General features: G+C 41.5%; 1 protein-coding gene across 1 annotated transcript; it reads left to right on the forward strand.

Annotated features, from left to right (window-relative positions):
- The first annotated feature begins 8,957 nt into the window (after positions 1 to 8,957).
- On the forward strand, positions 8,958 to 22,516 carry CDKN1A (cyclin dependent kinase inhibitor 1A). Its single transcript, XM_044076628.1, has 3 exons — positions 8,958 to 9,075; positions 15,193 to 15,653; positions 20,425 to 22,516. The coding sequence occupies exons 1-3, from the start codon at positions 9,065 to 9,067 to the stop codon at positions 20,484 to 20,486; spliced, it is 534 nt and encodes a 177-aa protein (XP_043932563.1). The 5' UTR covers positions 8,958 to 9,064; the 3' UTR covers positions 20,487 to 22,516.
- The last annotated feature ends 637 nt before the right edge of the window (positions 22,517 to 23,153 follow it).

The following is a 23,153-nucleotide window of genomic DNA, read 5'->3' on the forward strand; positions in this document are numbered from 1 at the left end:
TTTCTACCTTACAGTCTGGGCAAAGGGGGCATAGCTGGAGAACCTGTGCCAGCCTTGCCCAGGAGTGTCTGTGTGTTTGTATATAATTCATATCTCAAAGCATGTGTGTGTCAGCTACTTGGGCAGGGACACAAAGCACTGGTTGGACAGAGAGGGTGTTGGAGGTTTTGGCTTGACCACATGGCCGAGATCTGAGTGCTATAGCTGTGCCAGTGGGGAGTCTTATTGGGGATCTGGAAAGAAAGAAAGGGAGAAACCAGCCCCAGGCTGACCATGTTCTCTGTGTGCTCTTAAGGGAAATTGTACTTTACTGTGTGTGTACTTGTTATCCTCCCAATGTGGACACCCCTCACTGGTGCTAGTGGTGAGGATTGAGGCTCCTTGATTACTGGGCCAGTGCACGGGCATCACATATTAATTGTTTGGCAGTGGTGGGATATCCACATCAAATATTAATTGTTTGACAGTGATGAGTTAGTCACATCACATATTAATTGGCTTGTAGTGGTGTGGACATTGAATTCCTGTAGCTTGTGTACAGTGATCACTGAAGGTGTTTTTGTACTGTAAATCAGCCATGCTGTGAACATTCAGAGTTCAGATCACAATTGTTTTATTTCTTTTGTTAGCTTAGTTAGTCAGGGAGAGCAGGCAAGCATGTCAGCAGAGTATGGCAAGCTGACAAGGAACCAGTTGGCTGAGATGTGCCAGGCTAAAGGACTGGTGCATGGAAACCTGACTAAAGCAGACATGATTGTAGCTTTGGTCATAGCTGCATCTGAAAATAGCAACCAGGATGACGATCAGACTGGCCGTGGAGATGCACAACACTCAGAGACTGGACAGCTCAACTTTTCTACAGAGGACTTAAAATCCATCTGGAGCTAAAGAGACTTGAGTTGGAGGCCAGGCATTTGGAAATAGAAGCTGAGGAGAAGGTGACGCAGAGGCAACATGAAAAGGAGATGCTGACTCTTCGCCAAAGCCATGGAGGTAATGGGGAAGGGAGTAGCTGGATGCCAGAAGCACAAAAGGTCAGTAAATCTCTTCCATAGTTTACAGAGGGGGATAATTTTGATAGTTTCATGCATATGTTTGAGAGAGTATGTAAACAGTAAGATGGTGACCAGAGGCTCTGGGTACGGTTCCTGACCCCCTTACTCCATGGTAAAGCTGTAACTGTCTGTCTAAACTATCTGATCTTGATTTTTTTTAATTATACTACTGTAAAGAATTTTTTGCTAGAATTTTTTAAGCTAACACCTGAAGCTTATAGGAAAAAGTTTCATGAGCATAGACGCAAGGCAGATGAAAGTGTGTGTGAATATGTTGCTGAACTGAGCACTTATTTTCATAGGTGAGTGAGTGGATATCAGTTCACCACTTTTGAAGGGCTGGCAGAACATTTGGTGAGGGAACAAGCCCTTAGTACTTTGCTTGAGGACATGAGGATCTGGTTAGCTGATAGACAATGTGCTACTTCAGAGGAGTTGAGAAGAAGGGAGACCTATACTTAGAAAGCAGGGCATCACTGCACAGGAAAGGGACATCCAGTGCTGCTCATGAGTCTAAAGGAACCCATGGTGGGCATCCCAGACTGCCCCAACAAAATCTGCCAGTAGCAGGGGAAGCCACGAGTCCAGATTCATGTCCAGGACCTAGGGTTAAATGTTTTGAATGCAACCAGTGGGGCCATGTGGCATATAGATGTCCACGGAGGCAAGGTGGGGAACAAAGGGTGAGGGAGCCAGTAACTGGGAAGGACAAAATGCCAACAGTAGGTTGTCTTGAGACAACAAGAGTACCAAAATACCACCAGAGGTTATATCCTATCGTAGTGAATGGCAAAGAGGCCATTGCTAAGAGAGAGATACAGCCTCTGCCCTAACCATTGTGAAGTCTGCAATGGTTACAGAGGAGCAGTACTTGCTTGGGCAGTCTACTCCAGTCTGAGCTTTAGGAGGGACCCCATTCAAAATACTGTTGGCTAGGGTTCACCTGGACTGGGAGGTTGGAAAAGGAAGCCAGCAAGTAGGTGTGTTTGAGGATATCACTGCATATGTCCTGATAGGGAATGATTTTGATAATGCAGTACCATGTGCTCATGCAGTTACATGCAGTCAGGTTTGGAGACAAGCATGTGGGTCTGATAGCCTCGGGGAGACCCACTCAGACAGCATACTTGCAGCCAGGACTGGTGAGATGGTTACTTTAGGGAGGAAGCTACCCTGTAGCAGTGAGACTGAAGGTGAGCCACAGCTACTTGTAGGTACTGATGATCTCTTGGACAGAGTGACTGTAAGGGCAGAGGTGAGTAGTAGTACCCAGGCTGACAGTGAGGCAATGCTGTTACGGGATACCAGACTTCCTGTGGAAGGGGAGCTGGGAAGGGTTACAAAAAAAGAGTTGAGACAGGCTCAGCTCTCAGACCCTACATTACAAGCCCTGAGGCAGGTAGCTAGTGAGGCACCTGATTCTCAAGGGAAGGAGGATTCTGTATACTGGGACAAATGGTTACTGTATAGAGAGTGGACCCCAGATGGAGGGCTAGAAGGTGAGAGAATACAACAGGTGGTAGTGCCTAGAACCTACCATCTGGCACTTCTAGCTATATCCAATGATATTCTCTTTGCAGGTCATATGGGCATAAAACGTACAAAGAGACATATTATGCACAACGTATATTGGCCTGGAATTTCCAGAGATGTAACAGGGTACTGTAGGACCTGTGAGCAGTGCCAAAAGGTAGGGAAGGCAGGAGACAGGGTGAAAGCTTCTTTGCTGCCTTTGCCTGTGATTGAGGAGCCATTCAGAGGGCAGCTATGCATATTGTGGGGCCTCTGAGTATCCCACGTTTCGAGGGAAAAAGTATATCCTAGTGGTAGTAGAGTATGCTACAAAATACCCTGAGGCATGGCTTTGTCCTCCATTGAGGCAGAAAAGGTGGCAGATGCTTTGTTAGAGATTTTCAGCAGTGTAGGTTCCCAAAAGAAATACTAACTGACAGAGGTGCCAATTTCATGTCAGACCTGCTGGCTTGTCTGTGGAAGTACTGTGGGGTGAAGCATCTAAAGACCACCCCCTACCATTCCCAGACTAAGGCTCTTGTTGAGAGGTTAAACTCTACACTCAAGACAATGCTACAGGCATTTGCAGACCAGTTTAAGAGGGAGTGGGACAAATATTTGCCCCATCTGTTGTCTGCTTACAGAGAGGTTCCCCAGGAATCCAGAGTTTTTCACCCTTTGAGTTGTTGTATGGGTATAGGGTGAGGGGGCCTCAAGACTTAATTCGAGATGAGTGGGAGGGTGAGTGTGAATCTCACAAGGAGTCTGTTGTGGCATATGTCCTAAACCTCAGGACAAAGCTCAGGAACTCATGGGCTTGGCCCAGGAGAACCTGGCAGAAGCCCAACAGCAGAAAAAGTTCTGGTATGACAGGAATGCTCGAGTAGAGAGTATGCTATAGGGCAGCAGGTAATGGTTCTCATTCCTGTCAGACACAACAAGCTGCAGGCAGCTTGGGAGGAACCCTACAAGGTGGTAAGTAAGGTCAGTGGTGTTAACTACATGGTGGAACTGCTAGGGAGGAGCACAAATTGTACTAGGTTAACATGAAACCTTATCATGATAGGGAGGCCCTTGTGCTGAGTATTTACAGTGGATTGCAGGAGGAGTTTGAGAGAGAACTGGTGACTGATCTCCTCAGTGAGGCTTGGACTGACACCTCAGTGGAAGGGGTAGCAATGTCCCAGCAGCTGTCTCCTACCCAGGTTCGAGAAATCTGAGCAGTGTTACAGGAGTTTGGGGACATGTTCACTGGGAAACCAGGGTGCATCCACCTGATGCAGCACCAGGTGGATACAGAACCGCAAAGGCCTATTAGGCAGGCCGATTATAAGGTGACTGAGAGAGTTAAACAGACTCTGAGGGAGGAGATACAGGAAATGTTGGAACTAGGGGTAATTCAGGAGTCCAACAGTCCCTGGGCCTCCCAAGTGGTGCTGGTACTAAAGAAGGATGGCAGCACCAGGCTCTGTGTGGACTACAGGAAATTAAATAGTCACACAGAGTCAGGACAGATGAAGCCTTAGAGCAGCTGGGTAGGGCTACGTATCTTACCACCATTGATCTTACCAAGGGTTACTGGCAGGTGCCCTTGACTCACAGTGCTAGAGAGAGGTCAGTCTTTGTGACTCCTTTTGGCTTGTATGAGTTCACAAAGATGCCCTTTGGGATGACAAATGCCCCAGTGACTTTCCAGAGGCTGGTAAATCATATCCTAACAGGAGCAGGAGATTTTGCCCTTGCTTACCTAGGTGATATTGTCATCTACAGCCATTTCTGGCAAGAGCACCTTCAGCATGTCAGGGAGGTGCTGGGCAGACTACAGAGAGCAGGGTTGACCATTAAGACCAGCAAATGTCAGGTAGGTATGGCTGAGGTCTCCTACCTGGGACATAGAGTGGGGAGTGGTAAGATCAGACCAGAACTTGCCAAAGTGAAAGCCATTCAGGCATGGGCTGAACTTGTTACCAAAAAGCAGATGAGGGCATTTTTAGGGACAGCAGGGTACTACAGAAAATGTGTCCCTAGTTATAGTACCATAGCTGCTCCCCTCACAGGCCTGATAAGGAAAAACAGGCCAGATAAAGTAGTGTGGACCCCAGCATGTGAGCAGGCATCCCAGAAGCTTAAAGAAGCTTTGTGAGGACCCCCTGTGTTAGCCAGTCCAGATTACAGCAAATAATTTGTTGTGCAAGTTGATGCTTCAAACCATGGGGTGGGGACTGTACTTAGCCAGATTTCTTCAGAGGGAGAAGAGCACCCAGTAGTTTATTTCAGTCATAGGCTCCATTCCAGGGAGGAATGCTATACAGCTGTAAAAAAGGAATGTCCAGCCATTGTGTGGGCACTGCAGAAACTTCAGGCTTATCTGTATGGAAGGAAATTCACTGTAGTTACAGATCATAATACCCTAACATGGTTACATCGAGCCAGCCAGCAAAATGCTAGGTTATTAAGGTGGAGCCTAGGGTTGCAAGTATATATGTCAGTGCAGCACTGCAGTGGGATTAGCAATGCCAATGTAGATGGGCTCTCAAGACAGGGAATGGGGTAAGGTATACCCAGATAGACCTAACTTTCTCAAGTAACGTTTCTCGAGGGTCACGTGAAAAACTAGCTTGAGTTCTCTGGGGTGGGGGGGGGGTGAAGGCTGCCAGCCTAGCTGGATAGAATTTTGTAAATAATTCTATGTCCTTGTAAATATTAATATGATCTACAGGCTTGTGTAACAAATGTAAAGAAAACTGTGTTATGCGTTGAACTTCAAAAAATTTAACCACAGTGCACCTTGCTGGAAGAAAGCTGATAAGTAAAGCATTTTATGACTGATCTCAAGCTCAGAGACAGGATGTCTGGGCTAGGAAATTCTTTATATTTTTCCAAGACAACGATAATTACTAGGTTTTACATGTAAAGTGTTTTGTATTTCTGTGGCTTCCTGGCAGGGCAGATTACAAAAAGAAATGTTAAACTTTTAAGTTCTGTGAACCTGGGAAATTTAAGTAGAAGTGTCAAGAATTATGTCATCTGAAATGACTCAGAGAGAAAGATTTAACATTTGATTTTTGTCTTCAGAGCTGACAACAACTCACCAGCACTTTGCCTTGTAAGTAGAATTTAGAACAGTGATTTCTCTTAGAGATAGATAGAATATAGCCAGATTAGTCTAGCTGTTTTCTATATTTATGTCAGACTATCCTAGAATATTGCTTTAAAGCATTTTCCTGTGATTTCTGAACTCTCTGTTGTCACTGTGTTGAATCGATGAGTATTGTCTTGTGTTTTTTATTATTTATTAAGTATTTTTAAACCTTTCAATTGTGGCTGTTTTGTGTGGAGATAATTTAAGCTCTTAGAGTACTTTGCATGTATTTGATGATACTGTACTAAGCCACTCTAGAATAGCCATAGCCCTGAGTCACACTTACTATTTGGATAACAGTAGCATTGCATAGCAGAATTGGTCACCCTTTGGGAAGGGCCTTATTAATAGCTGATAAGTAGTGGTTGGTGGCAGTGATTTCTACCTTATAGACTGGGTGAAGGGGCATAGCTGGAGAACCTGTGCCAGCCTTTTTCAGGACTGTCTTGTGTGTTTGTATATAATTCATATCTCAAAGCATGTGTGTGTGTGTGTCAGCTACTTGGGCAGGGACACGGAGCGCTGGTTGGACAGAAAGGGTGCTGGAGGTTTTGGCTTGACCACTCGGCTGAGATGTGAACCCTATAGCTGTGTCAGTGGGGGGTTTTACTGGGGATCTGGAGAGACAGGGAGAAACAAGACCCAGACTGACTGTGATCTCTGTGTGCTCTTAAGGGAAATTGTACTTTACTGTGTGCGTACTTGTTATCCTCCCAATGTGGATGCCCCTCACTGGTGCTAGTGATGAGGATTGAGGCTCCTTGATTACTGGGCCAGTGCATGGGCATCACAGACACAACAAAATGTTAACAAGTAATCATCCTTTAAAAATATTACATAAAATTCATTACAGAACACTGAGGCTCTCAGCTTCTGAGAACCTGATTATCCTCTGCCCCATATTCCCAGCTGTATAAGGAGATTTTGACAAAAATAGTAGGGAAGCCTCATCCTGTACTTCTGACCTAGTCTAAATATAGCTGTGCTCAGAAGTCCATGGAAGGCCACTATAGCTTGTGTGAGGGATAGGGACAGTATGATTATTTCTTTGACTTTCATCCCAATCAAATCTCAGATTTCTGCACAAAATGCTATTATAACTTGTCACAAAATGCTATTATAACTTGTGTGGGGGTTGGGGATAGTGTGGCCATTATTTACTTATAAACTTTTCTTACAATAAAACCTCAGAGGTGTGCACAGAAGTTCAATGTAGCTTGTATTTGGTCTGGGGACAATGTGTTCATAATTTCTTTAATTTTTTTAGAATCGTAATTCAGTGTTTTGCAAAGAAGGATAATTTAGCTTTTCTAGGGGCAGTGCACTGTCTAGCAGTGATGATTTGTTGCACATGATGGTTCCTTTATTATTTCACTTTCTTCACAATACATCAGACATGTATACTGGAGGGTGCCCTATTGAAATGTCAGCACTTGTACTACTGAGTGCCGACTCACCGGGGAAAAAAAGATTAAAAATGCAGAAGAGTGAATATCAAACATCCTTCTCTAAATGTGTTCTTTGCAGTGGGCAAGCCCCTCCCCCCACACACCCCAAACTTACATATACCAAATTTGAGACCACCATTCCTCATATAAAATGGATTATTCTGAGAAATGGCCATCTTGTATTTGATATATGCAAGTCTGTTTTTTTTGGCCACTCAGTCTCTGTATTTGGGACTTGATGAAGTAGGTCCCGTTGTTTCAAATGTCTGTCATACTGGTGGCTATTTTTTGGGAGGTAGGGATAAGTACGCATGCTGCTGTGTATATATATACTTCTGACAGTCACAAGTTAAAATATGTTACTGTGGCCATTTGGCCTTTCGCCTTTGATCTAGTCTGACATTAGAGGGGTATGGGGGCATGCTGTATATTTATAACAGCTACAACCTGGCATATATGACTGTGGCTATTTGTTTTTCAGTTTCTTTCCAATCTGACACCACATGGGTATACAGAAGGTGACTTTTTTGGGTGGAGGAACGGGCTATTTCCACATATAATTTATGCATCATTGCAAGTCTTTGACGCCGGCTCTTAGCTTACTGTCTGGGAAACACTACTTTTGTCAGATTTGCCTTAGACGCAACTTATTTCTTCCTTGAAAATAAAAATAAGACAGAATTTCTTTCCTTAGTCATGTTTTTTTTTCCGAAGCAAGGGTCGGACAAACTGCTCTAAAATGTACTTCAGAGCACATGGATTCCCGTGGCTTCCCGGAGGCTAGTGGCCACCAGACCCTTGGCTTATTCAATTATTTCCACCCCAGTTACAATGAGGGCTTGATTAGGTAGGTTGTGTTGAAAGGCTGGGTAGGGAGAAAACCTGCAGAATAAACGTTAGCAAAAAAGAAGAAGAAAGCAATCTGGTTGATGTAGCAAGGATATGTGGAGGGGGGAGGTGCTGGGAACTGGTGCGGGGGTACAGAGGAAACTGGTGGCTAGTGGAAGGGGGTGCTATGGAGTTCATGAAAAAGGTCAGTCGCAATAGGAATTGTCTTGGAGTCGTTTTTCCACCCCAGACTGCCGTATATACGTAAAACAACAGTAAAGTGTCACGTAAAAGTAATGTGTTGCTTGTATATTAATACGACATAGTAATAGTATTTTCGGAGGCACCCGAACTAAGGTTGTTGTCCAAAGCCGCCCCCCCCCGAAATAAATTCTGCAGGTTCAGCTGTGTTGACCTTTCCGTCAAAACTTTATTCTGCGAAGTCCAATTTCATATGACAGCAACATATTAGGTCATACAGGCAATATCGGCTCTCGAACTTATCACTGCCGCCGCCCATAGTTCAAACTTATATTTTAATAAACACGGATTTAGAAGAAGAGTTAATATTTAGAAAACTTCCAAATTCCGTTAAATTCTCTTATTATTGGACGTCAAGATCTCCCTTACCGCTATTCTACAAAACCACGTAAAAGTTTGTTTTAAAATCAAATTCAGACCATCAGCACCAAGAATGCCATTTTATAGTGTTAGTATTTCATACACTGTTGCAGCACTGCCTACTGCCCATTACCGCCTGTCTCAATGTATAGCCGCTGCTACTACGATTCATGCACCCGGGGGCGGTTCAGTAGTATGATGGTACCCCTGCCCAGAGCAAGAATTGGCAAAATAAATCGCGCGCCATGCAATTCTCCTCCCCTTCCCCGCCCTAGGGGCTATGACGTCAGAACTCAGCATGACTAGATATATATTTCAGAACTTCGCGGGTTCCAGTTGCAGTCAAAAATACTTTGAAGTCGAGAGATTACAGGAGACGGAAGAGCCAAGGAACGAGCATAGTGAAGTGAAACGAAGCTCATCCAGGAATTCACCTGACTGAGTCTGTCAATCTTTGGATGTCATTGAGGTCAGTTTACAGAACTGGGGAAAAAGGCTAAACTAATTTATGATTTTAATCTCAGGTAAAGCGAGTGATCGGTATGTGGTAATTTACATTAGCCCACTTATGGAAGGCTGCCGTGTACATTTTGTTTTATTTGGACTTCCCTGGTGCGAAGAGTACCAAGTCTGACACTCAAATGTCTGTCATTATTTAATGACTTCAATCCGCAGTGATTTGCCAGAAAACCACACATTTTATGAGGGACGTAACAAAAATGTAAGGCAAAAATCTGGGCATTCTCAGAAAATCTGGACTGTTGAGCAGTATGCTGTCCATTATGGAGAAAGCAGATTTCTCTGTGATTTTTGGTAACTTATCAAATGACAGGTGCAAGAATATATTCCGCGTTGGTATTGGACCGCTGTATCTCTCGGTCTACGTTTAACTGGTTTCCCTGTCTTTGTGCCAGTTTACTTTTCATCTTCGGTTATCATTTGATGATGGTGCCCTTCGTCTGTATCTGCATGTCAGCGGTCGTAGCCAGACAGACAAGGAGGAAGGACAGCATCCAGTCTTCACTGTTTGCGGGACCTTCGTGATGGGAATGACAGTTATTGGAGCTGTAGTGCCCTAGCCATTTACCTGAAATAAAGCGATCGGCTCCATCCAGCCCATCAAGTTGTTACTGACGCGATCTCAGGAGCACCCCTTCGGGTAACTCCTTCCCCGGGCAAAAGGGGTGGTCATGGACGGTTACGGACTACAAACTTTTAAAAGAGAATGGGAATAGTGGCATTGGGGGGAAACAATGTATATGAGAAAGAAATGCATGACCTGAAACTGAGATGCTGGAAACATAAGTAGTACAAATTATCCCCATGTGTCTAGGATTGGGTAGTGCAGTCATGTAAAGATGGGTAGGGGTCTCTGTTACATTTGTCCCAGGGCTATCTTGAACAGGAAGTGCCTAAATACGACTGTCATCCTAGGTTTACGCATGGGTAAAGCATAAAACATAGCTGTCAACTAATCAGGAACAGTTTTAAAATATTAGTGCTAGTAACAAGAAGACAGATAAAACGAAGAAGAGAGTGTGAATTAATATACTGTACATTTTCTGATGTAAAAGACGTCTGTAACTCTATTGTCATTATTAAGTGTAATTCACCATTGTTTTCTCCAAAAGTCACCAGTTTTAGAAGTAGTTAAGAGGGACAGTTGAGAAGCCTGTATCATTTGATAAGTTTTAGGGAATTAACTTTTGTGTTGTCATATTCCTTTTTTACGGTAACGTTTTTGTTTAAGGTGTAAATATTGGTTTTATTTAATGTGCTTTTTCTGCCATGCTCCTTAATAGTAAGTAGCTGTTAAACCCAAGGGCTGATTTCTGACTGGAATATGTCAGGGCATGTCCCTGTTGGTGTTTTTGCCCTCTAGTGTCTGTCTTTGGAAGTTCAGCCAAGTTAGTCATCACCAGGAAGCTGACTCAAGTCTGCCTGACGTAACCCTCTCCTCCCAAATTAATCTGTTTCAAGTTGCCTTCATAGGTCACGTTCACAAAGTTTGTCTCGTCATGTCCCAGTGGTTCTGCGGTTTCCCGTAGACAGTCTAGATCACCGATATAAATCGTTTAGAGTACTACAGATGGGAAACTGAATGAACAACTTTTATTCCTAAGCAAGATTAACGCGACCTTTGTTGCTGTTCGATACCTTATTCCGTTTGCATCTGAAAGGATGAACAATTTATGAGCAGCATACACACAAGTACACGGATAATAAACAAAAATACATTCAGGATGAGAAGGATTACTCGTGTGATATTCACCTTTCCGAAATATATAAAAGTGTGTCTGAGTGCGCGCATTTTATATATATGTGTGTGTATGTATATATGTATACACACACACACACACACACACGTGTGTATGTATATACAGAAACTGAAGTCTATTTTAATTTCACCCATTTTCTCTGCCGGTTAGTGAGGTATACACAGCTAAGAGCCAGGGATGCAGCCAGAAATGTAAATTTTTCTACTGTCAATCTTGTATTGTTGGACTCACCCCAAATTCAGATAATGTACATCTCTTCAAAAGCTGTCCCTTAGACTTGAATAAGGCTAAGCTATATTTTCAATGGTAATTACATTTAATTACAGCAATTAAAACAGTCGGTTTTTAAATTAGCAGCCTTAGTTGTAAGCAAACTGTATACCGGTCATTGACAATAGTTTAGCATTTATAGTCATCCTTTGGTGTCTTCAAACCATAATTTTACTTAGAGTTGGTCAGAAAAATATATTCACTTCAGTATGTTGAGTATACCTGTTTAACACCCTTGCTAACAGTGCCAAAAGCCCATGAGCAAAGCACAATTTCAGTTGCCATTTTGGTACAAGAGATGCTTACAGTCACTTGCCTGTGAAATCTGCATGTAGTGGAAACATTGTTTAGAGAAACTAAGTTTTAAATTTAGTGCTTAAATCTTAATCTGCATGACACATTTCATCAGTCAGGAAAGAAAATGGCTTTCATCTTTTGTGGTACTGAATAACCGTGGACCTTCTGAAATATCTGGTTAACAATTTAGATTTGTAAAAGTAAAACCATTCATAATTCTTCCAGATGATGGCTGTGTGAACCGTTGAGAGGCAAAATTGCCTGGCTGTAACTTTAGTCTTGCTTTAAATAGTAACAAAAATATGCACAGTAAGAGGACACCTTGGTTTTTGACCAGACTTGCTGATAGGGAAAGCCTATGGCGTCATTAACAATGTAATTTGATACAATGAAGTAAGAGAACCAAAGGCAGGGGGAGTACACAGGATTTTAATTTTAGGGTTAAACTGAAATTAAAGGCGACTGGCTGTTGAACTTTGGTTCTGTCAGTCTATTTACAGATACTTGACTTAGGACTTGAGGCAGGTTGTGCAGTGTCCTAATATGCATATGGGTGGAGACTTTTCAGATACCAGTTTGCATCTAGCTGTTGAATTCTGATGGAAATTTTAACTTGGGAATAGAGTAAGAAGGGAATTTCTCAAAAATGGGGCCACGAATTTGTCTGGTTCTTCCACCAGCTCCGAGTCTGGACATAATGCAGTTAGTGCAGTCGTCATATTTTAGAAAGTTTCCTAAACGTGATTTTACTGTTAGAGCAGCATTCTCAGATTATTTCATCAATGAACGAGACAACATACATTTAAACTCCTGCTTTGTTCCAGAAAGTCATATTTTTTTGTTCCCCTTCTTTGCAGACTGTCTTGCTGTGATTGTAATTTCTATCTCTCCTTTGTCAACAAACTGGTTTTCAGCTAATAGGGGGTTATGAGTTTAAGGAGGGAGAATGGTCTATATTATGTCAAAATGCTGTTACTGTACAAAAAAAAAAAATACGACATTCTTGCAGTTCTACACAGCATGAGATCTGAAAAGCAATGTTCATTTATAGTATATATGCTGTTTTTTTTGCCCAGTAGCCATTGTGCTTTTTCAAAATTCTCTGAAGAGTCTATATTAATTGGCATTTTGATCATCAACCCCTTTTTTCCTCATTTTCTACATGGGTTGGGGTGTCATGTCAATTGTCGCCATCCCTCTCTGTTCAGTGCTGTTCTCGTGAATTCTTCAACACCAATGCCTGCTTGCCGCAGGTCTTCTCTCACACAATCTAGCAACTTCATTGCTGGAAGTCCTCATTTCCTGCTGTCTTATTCCTGTCTGCTTTGAATCTTCTTCACCAGACTGTCATCTGCTTTTCTGCACACATGCCCGAACTGCCGTAATCTGTTCTCCTTCACTTTTTCTGCAATTGGAGCCACTTTGGCTTCTGCTGTTACATCCTCATTTCTTCATTTGTCCCACAGTGTGCATCCTACCACCTGTCTCAGGCACTTCATCTGCATCACCTCTAGCTTCCTCAACTGCTTTGCTTTTGCTGCTCAGGTTTTTGTAACATTCAGTAGTACTGGTTGCACCACTGTTTTGTACACCTTACTTTTCAGCTTCTTTGGCCACATGCTGTCATATACTACACCTGACACAGTGCCAGTTAGCTGTAGCCCCTCTGATTCTAGTTGTTCTGTTCATACTTGAGTCATTGGGTCCCTTACTTACATAGCATGCACTAATTCTACCAATGTTTCTAGGACTTTGAACCACCACAGGACTACTCAAATCCGGTTTCTTGGAACCTTGTCACATGCTTTCTCCAAGTCTAGGAATGTTCAATTAGGATATTTTCTCATCTGTAGCTTCTTCTCAACTTCTGTCTCACTGCAAACATCAGGTCAGCTGTGCTGCATCCCAGTCTGTATCTGTACTGCTCATCTCCCATCTTACTTTCTACTGCTCTGCATATTCGTTTCAGTCATCCTCTCCAGTACTTTCATGCAGTGTGACAGGAGTTTGATACCTCTGTACTGCCCACATTTTTGAATGTCCCCTTTGTTCTTGGCATTTGAGTACAGGTAGTCTGATTGGCCATCCATGAAAGGCCCTTTTTTAGTGGAAGGCAGAGAGAAATGCTCCATAACTTGAACAAAAATATATACACAAAATTATATATTTCATAGATAAACGCAACACTAGATACAAGCACACAGAGAACAAACTTGACATTTTGAACAGAAGTCAATACTCAAAAATTACACATTTCACGGAGAATTTGATCATTACATTAAAATGTATGCAAAGGATTTTATAAACTGTGAGATGAATGACATTGCAAAACATGCACTGAAATTAGATGCCAGCATCTATTTGGTATTACTAGAGTTTTAAATATATGTTGTGTTCTAATCACTACAAAAGAATACTGAGGTGTGATATTCAGCTGTTCAGAAAGATGGTTATAAAATGTTTTAGGGATCATTTCTGTGTATATAATTACATGCAGTAAAATACACATTTTTTTTCTATTCTGTATTGATCTTCTACAGCCTATCATCATTTTATGTTTACTTTTTTTTTTTGCCTCCTTTGCATGCTCTAGCTGACCACCACTTGGTGTCTAGGGCAAGGATTGCTCCACTGGTAGGTTTAGTAGAGGAAAGTGACTCTCTAATAAAAGGTCAATCTCTGCCCACACAAAAGATAGTTTGCTATATCTTTATGATTGTGTACAATATTTCTATCTAACTGCTTGTTTTGGGGAATCCATAGTACTTGGAGTATGCAACATAGCCCGTTTATATAGATAGAAGAACCTGCAGTATAAAAGCTATGTGGTGGAGGGTTGCTCCTTAATAAAAAAAAAAGTGTGTGTGTATATGCGCATATGCAAGAACTTGCCTATGCTGCTAATTGTACTCTGAACTTGTGCCTTTGCCTGAAATTTCCCAGAAGTTTGTTCATCTGTTAAGTTTGCTAAAGGAATATGCAGATTTCTGATGACATCTCTTGCTGGGATACATGTAATAATGTTTTCCCCCTCTAATTTTGATTACTGGGTATATCTAGTTATCATACCAAGCATAATGTGATTTGCGGACTGGGTTATGTATTTATGGTGGAATTTTGAAGTCTTCTGTAGATGCTGTGGCATTCAGCCTCATACCTTTCTGTTTTTTTTCTTTACATGGTTTTGATATTGAGTTCTGGTTGAAAATTATTAGAATGCATTGGGTATGACTGAATATTCTGTAGTTTCAGAAGCATGACAGGGACATTTTTTGGTGGTCTAGCTTTACCTCAGTAACTTACTGCCAACATTTAGAATTGAGCAATGGGGCATGAAAGGGTACCTGTTAATGGTGTCTCCCCCCCCCCCTTCTGGGGCTAAGAATCATAGTTGAAGGCCTCAGCTGCATAAAAAGGTAAAAAAAAAAAGTTAATCCCAGTAGTATAAGTACCACCTCAAGTCTACCTGATATGTGGCAATTAGCACCGTGAGTCCAACAGTCATCAAATGATAAATAAAATAAAAATCTTCTAATTCATACTTGTTATTAATTTCATTTTTACAGTTAGCCAGGATGTATGTTTTTCATTATTAATTGTATTCTTAACATGTTCTTTGTTACAGGATGTGGCAGACCCCCCTCCCTTTTACATACAGCAATAACTGTTTCTTAATTCAGATGCCATTTATAAAAGTATTACTGCTGTTTCTTTCAAAATGGTGCATTATATTTTTTCAGCTTAAACATGAACACTGCAATGCAACTTTTGAAACTTGGAAATCTTCCTGTCTGTAGAAAACTGTTTCAAGAAGAAAATAAAGACATGCGTACAGGTGTGAATGATGACCAGACACATATGTCATGGAAAAAGCTTTTCGATGAATTTCAGAAAGAAGCTGAAACTAGATGGAATTTTGACTTCAAAAATGATCGTCCATTAGATGGCCATTATGTGTGGGAGGAGAGTAGACTGGAAGAAGTACCACTGGTGTACCATCCCACCATAATTGCTGGCAAAAGGAAAGCACCTTCATGTGGTACTGAAGATGCGGTATATGAGAAGGAGAATGACCAGGGGTCCTTGCGGTGCCAATGTCACAGCACACCAAAAAGGCTGACAACACTAACTTCAAAGAAGGTTGCCTTACTTTCAAAAAAGGCATCCAAACCTTCTAAACAGAAACAGACGACAATTAACGGTAAATGTTATACTAAAAAATGTATTATAATGAATGAAATTGGTGTATTTTATTGTCAGGGTTCCAGTTATTCTCTTAATGAGTTGATGCTAGATTTCCACAAAACTAAATATAAAATAGATTTGACAGATGAAGTTTACGCCAACTGATTTAACTGTAAAGTATTATATGTCAGCTGGAGGGGTAGTGTAGATATGTGCACACAGGGGAGCAGTACACAAACACTAGTAGGGAAGGAATTGTATATACATGCACATAAGTAGGAGAGCTTATAGACACATGCACATAAAGACAGGGAAGCACCACACACTACACATATAAGCATGGTACTCTATTGGAAGGTTGATTAGAAGTCCAGAATATTATGTGCCATCCTCTGTAACTTGAGAACATCATCACGGTTACACCTAAAAGGTATTTTTGCTTTTTGCACTCCCTTGCTATTTCTGTATACTAACTGCAGTATCACTGTGCCTTGGAGAATAGGGAAACTCTTGAAATATAGCAGTTTTGAACTTTGTATTTGCTCCCTGGACTACATGAAAAGAGACATGGAAGAGCTCTCCAATCTTGTAGCCCAGGCAGGTATGATCCTAGCCCTGAGTAGCATTCTGCCATCACCCAGAATGATGCCACAGTACAAGGACAAAATGATTGACTTCAACAGTTGGCTAAGCTTCTGGTGCCATTCTAAAGGGATCCAGTATCTGTCTGCCTGGGATGACATGGTTGACATACCACAATGCTTTGCCAGAGATGGCCTGCACCTGTCCCCCTGGTATTCCGGATACTGGCTAAGGTTCTTGCCGCCCCTATAATGCCTTTTTTAGGCAATGTTCAAATGACAAATTCACCACCGTAACAGAAACAGGCAAGCAAAAACTGAGGGTGATGCTACTCAATGCTAGAAGTTTAAATCTCAAAATGCACTCACTCGAGGCACTCCTTAAAATGGAGAACAGCAATATCTGTGCAGTGACTGAGACTTGGTTCAAGGCTTCAGAGAGCACCCCTGCACTACCAGGCTATAACTCATACCACACTTTTCGGCCATGTAACCTGGACCGGAACACCAAAGGCGGAGGTGTGTCCATATTCATTAAGGATAGCCACACCTCCAGGCTAGTTGCTCAGCATAATGCAGCCAATGTTATCCAAGTGAAACTAACTCTGGGCAAAACTGCAATCCAAATTGTAGCTTGCTACATATCACCCACCATACCCCAGGATTCCCACTCCTCTTTTCTTGATGTACTGGAAAATATTAGGGTTCAACCAAACACCCTAATAATAGGCGATTTCAACTACCCCACCATTAACTGGGAAAACTACTCGTATACCAACTCCTTCGCACAACACTTTCTGGAATTCATAAACTCCAATTCCTTGGATCAACTTATCCACACCCCCACCAGGGGCAACAGTATCCTAGATCTAGTCATTACCAACATGAGTGACCGGTGTTCCACACCTGAAGTCAACGCCTCATTGGTCCGATCCGACCATAAGCTAATTACCCTAGATGTCCACATCCTGCCCCCACCCCCCATTAAGGAAACCATGGTAAAAAAAATTCTCCAAGGCCAACTTCATGCTTCTTAAGACAGAAGTGGTGAACTTCATGACACCCATTGCAAAAGAGAGTAAAATCCCACAAGTGGAGCTCCCTGGTCAGCCTCAGTAAGAAGCTGCAATCCCTGATAAAATCCTCCAAAGCTAGTTACGAAAACAAAATTGCCATTGATTCTAAAGACAACCACAAAGCATTCTATAGCTATGTCAAGAATCTCAATGGCAACACTCAGATCTGCTCTGAGTTACAGCACAATGGCACTAAATATACAAACCCAACTGATATTGCCAACATCCTGGCAGATAGGTTCAGTGCTACCTTTACCCCTCTCTCACCCCCTAAAGAGCCCATCTCTATACCGGAAGAATGCAAAGTTCCTGTAATCACGGCTGCACAGGTAAAAACCACACTCTCCAAAGCCAAGAACACAGCATCCATGGGACCAGACAACATCCCAGGCTGCGTTCTACACAAACTACAGAACAAATTGGCACCCCAAGTACCATGTTCAATCATAGCCTCACCTCAGGCTTTGGGCCTGTTAATGGCACACAGCAACAGTTATCCCACTCCACAAGGGGGAAGCCACCACGGACCCCGGGAACTACCGCCCCATTAGCCTGACGAGCCTGGTCTGCAAGGCCATGGAACGTATCATCATGGAACTTATAAACAAAGACATTGGTAATCTCCAAACTCTGGCCCCACACAGTTTGGGTTTGTAAAAGGCAGATCATGTCTCCTAAACCTTACAGACTTCTTTGAAGCAGTCACCAAAGCCGTAGACAAGGGTAAGGTGGTTCACACAGCCTATCTAGATCTTGCCAAGGCTTTTGATACCATCCCCCACTCTGGAATTATAGATAAACTCACTAAACTAGGTATAAATCCCTATGTCACAAGATGGGTTGTCAACTGGCTTACTGACAGAACCCACACTGTGAAAGTAGCAGACTTGAAATCCGACTTCAGACCAGTGACAAGTGGAGTACAACAGGGTTCAGTCCTGGGTCCTCTCCTATTTGGTGTCTACTTCTCTGAAATACAGGCTAACACAGAAGGTCTTTGGCTAACGAAGTTTGCAGATGACTGCAATCTAGGACACCGAAAGTGTGATAAGAGACCTTGAGACACAGGTGGACAGTAGTCTCTCCTTTGATAATCACATTGCCACAGTAGTCAGGAAATCCTATGTGGCACACCTCATCACAAAAGGTTTCTCATCCAGAAAAAAAGAGGTCATTGTTCCCCTCTACTCATCACTCATTAGACCCATTATAGAGTACAACGCCCCTTTTGGTATGTACCTCACAAAGCAAAAGCCAGGGTACCTTTTTGGCTGGGCTTGTATAGGCCCCAGGGCCGATAGCCTAGTACCTACCTATGAACCTATGTAACTACAGTTAAATATCACATTTCTGAGGATTGCACACCGTCGTCAAACATACAGTAGGAAGCATTCACAAAACACGCACAGAACAGCATTAAGAAATGCTGTCCTACTTATGTAAGCAAGTAGATGTTGGCAGATGGAAGGGAACAGTACTTTATATATATATATATATATATATATATATATATATATATATATATATACACGAGCACCACTCACACATACTTGCTACATTTTTTCTTCAGTACATTCCCTATAGATGTTTTTGCGATGAGCAGTGTTTGTAGTTAATTCTATTTTTTTCTTAGAAAATACGAATGAAGCATGTAATTTGTGCCTGATATCATTCATGTCAGGGTTCTGTAATAGTGTGACTACTCCTATAGGTGCTTGCATGTCTCCATGAATTACGTGCTTCCCATTGTCCAAATAATCCTTCAGATTTGGCTTCCTCCAGAAAGAACCCCCCCCCCCCAAATTGTGAATGGGCTTAGCTACATGTAGGGCTAGGAGAGGATAAGGGAGACACAGTAGTACTGTGAATCCTGACATGTGGAGGTACCTGCTGAGGCTGCATCATTATTATCCCCTGGCACATTGGATGAGGAGGTCAGGAGTGGCATGCAGTGGGCATAGCAAGGGGCCCAACTATGGATTATCTCTCCCTTCTATTGGCCTGCATACCCTGCTTGAAAGATCATGCCATTTTAACTCAGTTTTGGTTTCCCACTGAGTCACTGCCTAATGTGCATTCCCATTATGACGTAATGCTGCATCCCCCCAACGAAAGATTCAAGTAGGCATCGTTATCCTTCCTAAGGCTTATCTCCATCACATCCCTTTAACTGTCTATCTCCCCAACCACCTCGCCCAGGTGGAGGCAAGCAGCTATTCATCGTGCCTCTTCCATGCCTACTTTGGCTTGCAGTGTGTCTGGATTACTGATCAAACCCAGGCCAACTCAATTGTAATCAGTGAATCATCCCTTTATGCCACAGAATGGATTGATTATTGAATAGGGAGTTATCTCTGTACACCAGTGTAACCTTGGAGCTGCTGGGATGGTAAAATGGAACCACACAGTCTCTGAAACTGAAGTCGAATGTTCAGGAAGGGCACCCTTAGGACAGCTGGATAGTTTGGGATATCGTATGATCACAGTTATTTCTTATTGGGGGTAAATTATCAACCATGGAATGGGTAAGGCCAATCTCTAACCAAATGGAATAGGTTAATTCGAGCACAAAAAGGGAAACTGGGTAGTCTTAAAATGGCCCTCAAGGGCAGCTGACCTAGTGCTTACCTTTGAACCTATGATAGGTGGATGTTCTTGGCTCTGTGAAAATCCTTTCCCGGGATGCAAGATGCATGCTGGTATCAGTGTTTGTACACTGGCCACTGATACAACAAGACACTTTGTATATCAGGATTCATTATAGTCCACCCCCTGCAGCAGATGAAACAAATGTCTGGAATACAGAACACCTGACTTCTACCTTTCTTTATTTCTCAAACTGCCATCAGAGTGTTTAAAAAACAATTGAAAATATCATCTAGTATTTAGTGAAGAAAGTACTTTTGAGAATGGTCTCTTCAGATTTAAAAAACGGCTTTATGGATGACTTTGTGCTAATTTATTTAAATACGTTAACAATGTAATCACTCTAACTTAAGAATCCCTTTTCAGGAGTGTGAAAAAATGCATTTAATTGAAGCATTCCTTTGAGTTAATTCAGTTATATTTAAGCTTCACAGCAGATCTCCCCTATATGTGCATTTTGAAGACATGTGATTTTAATTTACAGATTACTACCTTGCGAAACGAAGAATGATCCAGTCTTCATGCCCGAATGACCAGAAGCCGTAAAGATTGTGTCATATTAATAGACTGTTGGACACGTGGTAGTTCCTGCTGGCACCTTTCTCAGGACATTGACATTTCGTGTTTTATTTAATTGGACTGTAACTTTGTAGGATGTTGCTGTTTGTATTTAATTTTGGATACTGTTGTATTTCCTTCATGCTGCTGTTCTCATACTACACTGTAGACACCAGTACAGAATATATACTAACTTTGTTGCAAATAACACAGCCGATCCTTGTAGTGAAGGATTTAGTCTTGTGAAATATTTTGTGGTATTTATTTTAGATGATATAACTCTATTAGATCAGTTTTAGCTTCTGTTTTTGTGATGCTAGATTAATCATAATATCTTGTATGACTGATGCAGTCTGTTAACCTTGTATCATTTTTATTTTAAATTCCTTTATTTTTGCCTCCTCTGCAAGTATGCCCTGTAGCACTAGCTGTTGCCAGATGATGGAGAATCACAGGAGAAATCCTCCTGTCTGGAAGGTTGCTGTGGTTTTGCTGTTAATAGCACACACACTCTCTCTCTCTCTTTCTCTCTCTCTCTCTCTGAAAGTAGTAGCCATAAAGTTGTAGAAACAAATGGAAATAATAAGACTGAATACTAGAAAGGCAGATAAAAAGGTAATAGTAGAAAAGAATACTGCTTTTCTTTAAAGTAATTTGCATTGCTAGTGTCTAAAGATTCCAGGTGTTTATCTAAGCAGACAGACTTCTCTGTTCTTCCATTAAGTCATCAGTATGGGACCTCTATCTGTTGTTGGATTGTGTTCGGCTGCTTGCTTAGTAAAGGGCTCCATATTGCCAGTCGGGTAACAGAAGACAGTCTCTTATTTGTTACTTGTGATGTCTGAAGTTTTGCTTACTTATGGTAAGAAAAAAAGAACAAACTGTTTTATTCATTTAACTTGTGCAGGTATGACATTTATTATCCTAAAGCCTTACAGTGGCTTTGTAAGGTAGCCTACTTTGTATAAAAGTAGTGGATTTTGCTGTATCTGAAAGTTACTTTAAATTTTAGATATTAAAGTAGTATTTAAATACATACTCATGGAGTTGAACATAAGATGGGTTTACATAACTGTGGGCTTAACATTATCATGTGGATCTTGTTGTGCTTTTACCCATCATAATCATCATTCTGGAGGGGCATATAGAGACAGAATCACTTTTGATGCAGGGGCCTAAGAGCTGACAGGAAGCGATCAATGAAAATTGCAAATAAAGTAGCTATAATTTTGTAATTTTGTAAATGTTAACATATATTAAGTACATTAGATTATAGAACCATTAAATTAACTAAATATACTGATGCTACGTGGCACTTTACATTTAAGCAGAAGTACAGTTTAGTCTCCCCTACACTCTGAACGACTTTCTATCATTTATGTTGTGCAGTCTATGAAATGGGTTTGACTGTCATTGTATTTGACTAGGAGCTGCTCCTTGATACACCCATCCCTAACTGGTTTAGGGCTTCTCTTAGTACCATGCCGGCATAGTGCTCGGCAGGAGATTGTGAGAGCACACAAAGTACGAAGGGACAGGACAAAGCACGTAAAAGATTGCTTTCAATGTACACATATTCCAGTTTAGTGTACGCTGCATGCACCATTTTATATGGTTGACATATTCTGAGTTTGCACATATTGTTCTGATTGACAGACTTTGGCAGAGTGTAATAAGAATAAATGCATATGCAGTGATGTACAGGAAGTGTCAATATTAAAGGTCACTTTGTTTGAATATGTTAACAGGGGTGCCTCGTAAATGGTATATTAGCAGCAGGACAGTCACTGATGGATACTTCTGTGGTAAACTTTAACTGCACTTTTGAATTATGTACATTTAAAAGTGCAATGGTGTGCACTTCAGATAATACTTTTATAAATTCTTGTAATGTAAAATGTTCTATAGACAATGTATTGTCTTGGTATAAAATATTGTGATGAATTTTATTTATTGTGAATGATTAAAATACAGTTTGAAAAAAATAAATCTATCAGAAAAAGCAAGGAGAAATCTAATTTTGTTTTGTGTGAATTATTACAGTTTATCAGACCATTTAATGAATAGCCGTGCGTTAATAGAGTATAGTTGAAATAAGTCGTTATTATGAGGTTATTCATTCTTTCATATTAGTTACCGGGTTTACATTATTGCATCTTTGGTAGGAATGCTGATGGTTATATTTAAAGTTTTATATTTGAACCACATCCACATCATTCATGAGGCATAGGAAAAACACTGCTCTGACTTTTGTACAGTTTCAATCCAGTGACATTTTCAAAACCCAAGAAAACAATACAAAGAATCTGTAAATGGTGAACCTTGAAGTGTTTTTTTTTTCCTTCATTTTGATCATTAAAATGTTTTTGCCTTGAGAAGCTGGCTGTGCAACATAGAGGTATGATTCCCTGGGTAACAGAGAGGTAGATAGTCAGCAGGCAAAAGGGGAGACAAAGTAGCATCTCCGATTCCTACTTTGGTATTTCTGAATGACCCTGATGTCACAGTGCTGTTGCATCAGACTGCATTTGGTATTTCTGAATGACCCTGATGTCACGGTGCTGTGCATCAGACCGCATTTGGTATTTCTGAATGACCCTGATGTCACAGTGCTGTTGCATCAGACAGCAGATGATGAAGACTTGTATGATGGCT

Source organism: Protopterus annectens, chromosome 7.part0 (genome assembly GCF_019279795.1).
Source record: "Protopterus annectens isolate FY-2018-M chromosome 7.part0, PAN1.0, whole genome shotgun sequence".
NCBI lineage: Eukaryota > Metazoa > Chordata > Ceratodontiformes > Protopteridae > Protopterus > Protopterus annectens.

Excerpts from the sequence above, each read along its gene's own strand:
- CDKN1A (XM_044076628.1), top strand. Across the intron at positions 15,654-20,424 it reads GAAACAGACGACAATTAACG|ATTACTACCTTGCGAAACGA; the intron begins GTAAATGTTATA and ends TTTAATTTACAG.